The 9,874-nt window shown below is 37.8% G+C and overlaps 1 protein-coding gene across 1 annotated transcript; it reads right to left on the bottom strand.

The window, feature by feature from the left end:
* Nucleotides 1-922: 922 nt before the first annotated feature.
* Nucleotides 923-9,120, bottom strand: LOC144707832 (hyperosmolality-gated Ca2+ permeable channel 2.1-like). Its single transcript, XM_078581080.1, has 11 exons — nt 8,998-9,120; nt 8,082-8,431; nt 7,584-7,730; nt 6,505-6,568; nt 6,200-6,406; nt 5,901-6,095; nt 5,069-5,367; nt 4,715-4,991; nt 3,521-3,799; nt 2,225-2,458; nt 923-1,461 (listed from the first exon to the last, which is right to left on the bottom strand). Exons 2-11 carry the CDS (start codon nt 8,360-8,362, stop codon nt 1,105-1,107), a joined length of 2,340 nt encoding a protein of 779 aa, XP_078437206.1. The 5' UTR covers nt 8,363-8,431; nt 8,998-9,120; the 3' UTR covers nt 923-1,104.
* Between the last annotated feature and the right edge of the window lie 754 nt (nt 9,121-9,874).

The raw sequence follows: 9,874 nt of genomic DNA, 5'->3' as shown, positions 1-9,874 counted from the left end.
GTTTCTCTAAAGAAGTCGTCTGTGGCATCATATTTCTTCCACTCAAAGTTCATTTCCTCCTCTTAGTTCACAATCACTTGGTACATTGAATATTTACTACCTCAAAGCTTTTGATGTTTAAATTTTGCTTTGTTATTCCTGGAAATGTCAAAGTTTTCATCAACAGTCAAGCTCAATTCTCACTTCAGATATCCCAACATCTTGCCAAGAAAGGGTGGCAAATTGTATGAGTGCTATTGCAGCATTACATATATAGTCAGTTCATGGATTTTATTGACAGGTAAGTCATTATGGTGTATTAAGGCACATAATGTGTTAAAAAAGTCAAATCAAAAGGAAAAAGTCCAAACCATGATAATTTACTTTCAGTTATAAAATTTTAAATAGAAAGATATTCACATCAAGAGAAGATAAACATAAATTGTAAAACCCTTAAAATTTAAATCACATCTCTAAGTCAGCTAATTAATGTGGCCAGATAAGTGTCCCCCTAGCTACATATCAGGCATGATTTTCTATGCTTCAAATCATACCAGTTTTAGTAGTAAGTCATTAAATTTTGTCCCAACATTTTATCCAAGCACCATGAAAGATGATCCATTCTATATATTTTCATGTAGATCATAATCAAATAAAAAGAACACGTACTGTTCGTACATTTAAGGTACACTAATAATCCAGTCACTTGTGTTTCATTAAATTAAGTATGGTACGATTCGTCATTTGTTGAACTATCAATGGAGATACAAATCAACTGATAAACGAGGTATATGGGCCCTTTTACCATTACAACAGAAATAGTCAAATTAACCATAACATTATAAATCTCAGATTCACTTTATGAAAATACCTCCCATTCAGCACACAATATATCAGCTAGCACAAGCCATCAAATTAGATTGTTTTCCCCAATGCCACCAACTAAAAAGAGCATTCCAGATTCAAATAGCCATAAAAATACAAAGGTAGAGTAACCTTACAAGCTACAAGGACCTCGAAATCGTCTCTTTTTCAATATGGAGATGAAATAAAATTATAACAAGTACATCTAAATATAAGCACCATCTATAAAAAAAAAATTGGAAGACTGTCCTGATGACACCACTATCTAAGAGCCTTTCTGTTTCGAATGGCCATGAACAGAGAGAAAGAGCTCAAGGCCCTTTGAAACCCGACGAAGGAAAGTCTCTTACCAGAGGCAGCGGCTGTCGTGCCGTTACGTGGTTGGCTTCTCGTCAGCTCGATAGCCGTGGTAGTGGCGGTGCCGGAGACGGTGGCGGTGGTGTCCGAGGTGGAACTTTCGGACTCTTCAATTCTGATGCTTCTCTCTGAGCACTCTGTATCATGCTCAGACTTGCTAGCTCTTTTTAAGGGAAATTGGCAGTAAGCCGACATCAATTGCTCGTGTATTTCCTCCATCCTGCCTTGTTCCTCATCTTTCCTGTCCATGTCTATCACATCCTGCCACAGGCCATTCGTAACATGCAATAAATTAAATATTTGGATTTAACAAACATACTATTGAATGAATGTATAGATCATCATCTGATGGCCAGCCAGTCTTTTACACTGCATTGAGTTCTTCGGACGGAAATATCCTCGATGTTACAGTTCTCTGTGTATAAACTTTTCTCTCTCTTTTGTCATTCTCTGCTAACTCTACCTAGACATGGTTGTTCTGTTCTGTTCGTTTGAAATGAACAAAAAATTCGCACAAAAGAACTGCACAGGGCCTTCTTTGTTCTGCTCTTTTTTTTTTCAAAAACGATCAAGATTCGCACAAAATTAGAACAAAATTTGCACAAAGCACACAAAAGAACCGCACACGGGTCTGTGCTATGGTCTGCTTGAATTCGTTTTCTTTCTGTTCGGAAAACCGAACAGAACGAACAATTCGCACAAAAAGAACAGAACGACCACGTCTAACTCTACTTTAAGTACCATTATAGCTATATCCTTTTTTTTGTTTCTCTCTCTCCTCCCCCTTTCACCCTCCATCAATCTCTCTGCTCTCCCATCAATCATCTTTCTCCTTCTCTTTTTTCTTTTGCTTTTTATCTATCTCTCCTCCACTCTTTCCCTATCACCCACTCTCCTTCCCACTCTCTTCCTGTCTCTCTCTCTTCTCCATTTTCTTCCTATCTCTCTTCTTCACTCTCTTCCTATCCCTCTCTGAATTATGATTAAGAGGAGAGGGCAAGAAAAAAGAGGGGAGAGGGATTACTTGGGCAGAGAGAGAACGGAAGACGGGTTGGAAACGTCGGCGGCAATACTCGTTGAAGAGGAGGGTGGCGATGACGAGGGGGATGGTAAAACCAGATGCCACGGGGGACTCTTTGAGCCCGAACACCCCCAAAGCGATGATCTGGGCCAGCACCAGCGAGAACACTGTTGTGTTATGCACGACTGGCCAAATCTTCCCGCCCATGGTGTACTTGGTGCTATACACGTTCACAAACTACCAAAGCAGACAAGAAACAAGATAATTTCCTCATGTAAAAAATATCTTTAGTAATAAAAGTAGTTCCAAAAAAAATATATCTATAGTAATAAAAGTATTTTCTCTTTCTGCAGTTCCAATATTTGAAGACCCTCAAGACAATTACATGTACTTTCATGAAATCAATATCAGTTCTGTACTGTCTTTTCTGTGATTTGGGTATTTGAGGAACTTCAAGACAAGGCAACATGTGATTTTCAATATGATTTTGTGTTTTTTTCTATATTCTGTGATTCGGATATTTGAAGAGCCTCAAGACAATTGCATGACTTCAATATTATTTCGTTTTTTAAAGAAACTTTGATACCTCTTTTGTGTTTTCTCTTTTCTGCGATTTGGATATTTGAAGTGCATCGAGAAAGAGCTAAATTTGATTTCATGAATCGAATATTTATTTTGTATTTTCTCGTTTCTGCAATGTGCATACTCAAAGAACCTAAAGACAGCCACATGTGATTTTCAAGAATTGAATCAATATAATTATTCGTACAGAAATCTACTTATTTTTTTGGTTTAAACTTGAATTTTCCTATTAGAGTTGAGCATATTTCCGGATAGATCCAAAATTTGTACAAGTATCTGCTCCATTTTTAAAACATTTTTTCTATTGAAGCAAGAACAGTAGTTTAATTCCTAAGTAAAAAGCAATAGCTTTAATTTGTTTATAAAAAACAAGTCAACAAAACTGAGAAGAAACCGCACTGTTACTGAAGCAACCAAAGCTTACATTATTTTGGGGGGGCAGATTTCATCAATAAAATATAGACCAATTTTCTGCAGTATCTACCACACCTTTTAAGGCATTTTTCTCTCAAGAAAAAACAGTGGATTAATCCTTCAATAATTGAATTTTTAGCTTTAGTTAATTGCTAAAAAACTGTAAAACACATTCTCTAATATTATTCCCAGATGAAAACCAGCGATAACAAAATCAGCTAAAATAGAAAATAACCAATCAAAAAAATATGGAAGGAACTAGACTGAAGAATAAACAAAGAAATAAATCAATAGATTACTGACCTGGTTCCTGTAGACGACGAAGCCAAGACAGAAATAGACAAGCAAGAAAGGGAGGATGAGAGGTGCCAGGATGGCGCACGTGAAGCCAAGAAGCCCGAAAAGCAAGAGCTTGGGAACTTCAGTATGGTAAGGGAATGACGGCACGCTGTCTGGGTCATCGTCCTTGCATCTGCACACGTGTTTCCTTACCAGGTTGTACACGAGAGCGAATAATTGCATCACCTCTGAGGACAAGCTTGCCCACCCTGAAGTTAACACGTAGGTTATAAAAAATGTAGCCTGCAAGGAAAAGGAAAAGAAGTCGTCATTATTCCCTCAACTCACATTTCCAAAGACAAAAGAAAAGGTCTTCTGCAAACAGTGAGTACTAAGTCCTAGGGTTTGGCTTCCAGGATGATAAGTCATTATCACCCTCATCATCCTCTGTGGCTAGAGTGAGGAGGACAATGATGATGACGAGTCATCATTGCTTTCATCTTTCCTCTGCAAATAGGATGACGGTAACAAATCATGACAACAAGTTTCAATTGAAAACTGGATGGTGATGATGAGGCGTGATTTGACAATGAGTGGACAAAGAAATGAACGAGAGGAAAGAGGGGGGGAATGACAGTTGGGAGAGAAGAGAGTGGAGGAAACAGTTAAGGGCAAAGGAGAGCGGGGGAGACAGTTAGGAGAGGAGAGTGAGGGGGGACAGTTGAGATAGAAGGAGAGAGAAAGAAATAGGAGAGGGATAGAGACAGTGAGATGTAATTCCAAGGTGAGGTGAAGTGGAAGAGGGAAAGATACATGAGAGATAGAGAGAAAGTAAGAGTCATATTGTGACTCATCATAAAAAATCTTAGAAAAGTAGAGATAGAGAGACAGACAGTGGAGATATAGCGCGATGATAGAATGACAATGATGATGTCAATTTTTTCATCGTGATCCTAGTGGCAAATGAGTGACCTTGAGGACGACAACCTTGTCATTGTCATCTTCATCCTGGCGCTGACGGATGCCAAAAGCAATTGCAACTCATCATCTTCTTATCGATCATTGTCATGAAGGACAGCAAACCCAAATGGTAGCTAAAGGAACTAATCCAACACATTAAGAGAAGAGGGAAAACATAGAATTTTTGTTCTAATTCAACACACTAGTCCTCAAGAGCTCCAAAAGTGAAGAAAGAGCTAAAATGCAATAATTGCTCACCTGCCTCGGTACAGCTTTGGCCAGCTGCATGGGAATGTTCTTTGGGCTGGAGATGGTGTCTATCTGACTGATGACAGACCCAGACAGGACATTAACAAAAAAAACGTTCCAGATGGTGAAATAAAGGACTTTACAGCATGCGCTCTTTTTCCGGCCACTGCGGGAAATGGCCCCTTCAACGGAGGAGAAGAACATCATAGTTGGAGGTACTAAATATAGAAATAACAGCAAGATGACACTGGGCAGATACCCAGTAACAAGCTGGCTCACAAGGGTCCTAGAAAAATTGTAAAATAAAATGAGTTAAATAAGATTAGACTCAGAGAGGAAAATTCCATCAGTATCGGGGCTTACTTCTTTAGGATGCCTTTCAGAAAAGGGAACATCTTCTGCAACTGATCTAACTGGGATAGACCTTGCACAAATGCCACCGGAATAAGAAACAGAAACATGAAGACAATTGCAGCAAACAGTGTTCCAATTCGTCGAATCCACAGCTGTCTATATGGCAGCCAGAGGTTTGACCAATAGACATCAAGTGGCTCTGGAGCCAGGTTAGTTACCCATGTCATTGGATTTGACGTCTGCATTACTTGAGAGGCCATCATGGCAGCGTATCGAGTTTTGAAAATTACAAAGGCCGCAGCGCACTCCTGGTGAAAGTAAGGTTGTTGTCAAATTTGGAGATCCTGGAATAGAGAGGGAGCGACAGAAAGCGAGAGCTAGTGCGATGGGAGGAGCCCGGTGCCATGGAAGCTTGAGAATAAACCCTAGGACAACTCACTTTCATGAATGTTCTACCAGCGGTAAATAATCATATTTATTATTGCAAAAAACCTTAAGTATGGAGTGACTCTTATAAACCTGCAAATGCTGGAAGAGAGAGAGAGAGAGAGAGAGAGAGAGAGAGAGAGAGAGAGAGAGAGAGAGAGAGAGAGAGAGAGAGAGAGAGAGAGAAAGAGAGGGAAGCAATGGGTGGTGCCGGCCACCATTAGAGCCCAAGAAAAAATGCTAGAACAGCTCACTTTCATTAGCATTCTATGAGCCTTAAATAAGCAGATAGACTACTACAGTTTACATAAGTAAAGAGTAACATTTTTCACCCTGAGTCTAGCAGTAGAAGAATTGACTTTAAATGAGTAAAAGATAAAGCAGAATGAAATGACATGATAAATTCGAAGCTAACCTTTTCTTTGATGCTTGGAGTTATACCACTGAGATTGGACTCTCTAACAGAAAGATCGAACTCATTGTGATACAACTGGAATGAACCTGGAGGCCCTCCACAAAGACCAGATCTTATGCCATGAGGTCCACAGCTCTTTTGGATGGCAATTTCCTTCAAGTTTATGACATTTCTATACACTGTCTCAGCATTGTTCTAATAAATCACAGAACAAACAGAAAAAAAAAAAATTATTTTTAGGGTTGATAAACGTAAATTGAACAAGTATCAATTGTGAAGATGAATATTAATTTACTTACAAGAAGCTTCCCAACTTTTCCTGTTCGATAAATCATCTGATGCGACAAGTAATTCGAATAATATTTTGAGAAGAAGCGTCTGACAGTATCACAGACAGATTCGTCCATTGATTTAGGGATGCCACGCACAAGAATCGTGAAGTGTCTTGGATTAGGGGGAGAACCGATGATGTAAGCTAATCGTAGTTTAACAATTTTTTTGTATTCCTAGTTTTTCGGAGAGGACAGGAAGAAACTTATGAGTACTTATCCAAAAAACAACAATTACCAAAGTGAAAAAGTCCCTGCGTTGAAATTAGACTTACAAAGTAGAGGAGAACACATGCTGAAATAGAGATGATGTAAAGTGAAAGGCAGTGTACCCAGAGCCTGCATCAAAAAATGAACGAAAATATGCAAGTGTTAAGCATACCTGCAAGGACATCAAAACAAAATGAACACGGATAAAACTAAATGTCATATGACTGATAATGGATGTAACAAAGAATCTATTAATAAAGCAGATTTCCGAATGCCTTCAATATGAAATCGTTTGAAATTTTGCCACATCTGCAGAAGATTGTTTCCAATCATTGGAAAACAGAATATTCAGTAAAAATGTTTATTCTATAGACGAGTCCAGTATTCAGCAAAAATGCATCTGACACAAGACATAAAGCCACTTTAGTCTGACCATGCAGTAGATGATAAGGTCAATAAAGTGTTCAAAAAACATGAATCACGGTGTCAGTATGCATCATTCTCCAATCAAATAATATTTTTAATAATTAGCAATATTCTTCGTTGTATCTCAATCATTTTTGTTATCAGTTACACAATCAGAATGACGATACTTTACCCTAACCAGTTTTTTAATCGACCGTTGTAGACGACCATTGCCCTTACGCTGTATAAGTTTCATTATCAAGTAAATCATGTAGTTACTTTAGTCGAATCAAAGGTTTTTCGTTCTCTCTCTCTGGTTTGACAGCAAAAACTTAGAAACCATGTAATGAACGCCAACATAGAAATAAATGTTTGGCAGCATGAGTCAAAACAGCAATGTTTTACCATACATAGTTGCAAAATATATATACTTCTTGAAACTATTTAAATGGAGAAGAATGAAGAGAATACATTCAAGTTTTACAAGGATCATTCTTGATTTCATTACTGCGAGACAGGGCAGTTCACTTGGCATTTCATAAAAAATAAAAGCGTCAATCTTAGAGTGCTCTACACTTCAGCATGTAGACGAGTCAATTTATTTTCCACATTCATTCAAATTTTAATCCTATATTGCAAGGATGATACACAAGAATTATAAGAAAATCATCGAAGAGAAATTCTCAACAGGAAAAGAAACACAAATTAAGATAGAGAATTAAATTATTCCTGTGCTCACCATTTTGAGCCTTCCATTACGTTTGAAATAGTGAAGACATCCAGAGATTCTGAAGGAATCTGACGATGGCGCATCTCTTGGCCAAAATAATTCAGAGGAAGCACTCCAAACATGCATATGGTGCCAGCAATGGTGAAGATTCTAATACTGCATTTCGAGAAGAAACTTTCAGAACTAACTTTAGGTTGTCAAATATGACAAACTAAGCCATCCAAGGCACACAATTGACCAAAGTCTGATAGAAAAACTATCGAATATTGCTCAAAATAGACTAGTCGTGAGGAATAACAAAACCTGGTTCGTCAAAATTTTATTACAAGTCATGTAATAATAAACACAATAGTATCACAAGAACTTAAGCATTCGGGTGAAAGGGTAATCGATTCCTAAGACTGAAACCAAACATAAAATAATGATTTTCAAGTTAAGAAGAGCAATAGTCTTCCTGGAAAATCTTCAATGAATTGAATGAAATAAAGTTGCGTTAAAGTGCCTTGCCTGAAGACAACAATTCTAAGGAAAACCACAGCATCCAAGCCGGCAATCGATAGAAGCTCCTCTTCACTGTACTCCCAAGCCTTCAAAAGCCAACTGGGTGATGGAACAAGTCTTTCTAGAGCCGATTTATCCCTACGTCTGATATTCTCCTCTGCAAGTCTCTTCCCAAAGTAGACACTGACATTTCCAGGTTGCCTTCTCAAAATTGAATACAGCAGTAACAGTACAACGCACAGGGCGATGTTGATCCCGGCTGAAGTAAGAAGAGCCGACAGTTTCATCTCCTATTTTTCAGTGTTTCACCACCGCAAGTCCCACCTCAAATTCTTCATCGAGATTTTAAGCACAATCTGAAAAAATGAGCTCTATAGGTGAATCAAGCAACACTTAAATGGCGACGTAATCACTATATTTTTGAAATCCAACTGAAATAGGATGAAGAAATCACTCTGCGAAATGTGAAAAATAAGTCGACAGAACGAATTTAAACATGGCTACATCAACTAGTTAAACGGAATATCCATGCAGGAAACGTATCCGTTCATAAAATAGTTCAAGGTTGACTCTCCTATTTCAGTTAATTTCAGCAAGCCGATGAACTCCGAAGAATATGAAATCAGCGCGATGATGACGCTCTAAATACTCCCGCCTCAGTCAGCGGCATTCACGCATACAGTAAAAATGATGAATGCAACAGTGAATCGGTCGCATCTAAGATCAAACGTCAACCGCAAGAACGCCAGAAAATCCAATGAACAGCGAAATATACTAACAAACCTAAGAGTTCCAGAATCAAACCGCCAGATGTCACCGCGAAAACAAGGCATCGAATCGTCCACAACAAGGAAAATTTAACAACAAAATCGACAATCAGAGCAAATAATAGTGCGAAATTTATACAACAAAAGCTTCATACCATCAATTCGATGCGATCGGCTGCGAACGATTTCGCTAAGCAGCCGAACGGAATGCAATCAGAGAAATGAGTAGAAATGGGAAACAACTGACCATGTAAATTGGAAGAGACGTTTCTAAGAATCTCAAACAATACTTCACTAATTATTTATAAAATTAAATATATGCTAGGAATTCAAATACGTGGGGCCCGCATGGCAGTTGCGCATTTTTCATATTTTTCGTAATACTTGAAAATGCGGTGGCCATTATTAAAAAAATGACACGTGATATACAAGTCAAAGATGATTGTGTAACCTACATTGAATAAATACGATAGCTTACAGAAGTAGATATAAATTATGCTCTAGGGAGGAAAAAGAGACTGTTTCATCAAAATCACCTTAAGGTAGTTTCATAAGTAAAAAGGGGTATATTATTGGGGTGAATTTTCAAGTTTTATTTGATGTGATTCACTAGACGAATACAACTAATAGGCACATGGCTTATTTGATATGATATAAAGTCATTCTGGATAATAATAAAAATAATGAACTTAAGGTTTTTGCAATAGTTTAATGGGAATTTCTTCCGACTGATTAATTGGGACTTAGGCATCCAAATGCAGCCTTGGACTGATCTTTGACTATTACACAGTATAGGACCTGGGATGATATCTGAACTAAAAGTTCTCGAAGAAGTTATTGGAGCTAAGTAATGTTTTTATTCTGTGTGTAATGATGATATTGAAAGAGTGCACTTGAGAATGGATTTCCTAGAGATTAAAGACTTTTTAATAATTAGGAAAAATATTCCAACAAAATAAATTACTTTTGGGAATATTTCTTTAGTAAAATTAAACCATAACAATTGGATCAGGTCCAAGTTTTGCGACATAG

Source organism: Wolffia australiana, chromosome 9, assembly GCF_029677425.1.
Source record: "Wolffia australiana isolate 7733 chromosome 9, ASM2967742v1".
In the NCBI taxonomy this organism is placed as follows: Eukaryota; Viridiplantae; Streptophyta; class Magnoliopsida; order Alismatales; family Araceae; genus Wolffia; species Wolffia australiana.
This window is presented reverse-complemented; position numbering and strand designations above follow the sequence as displayed.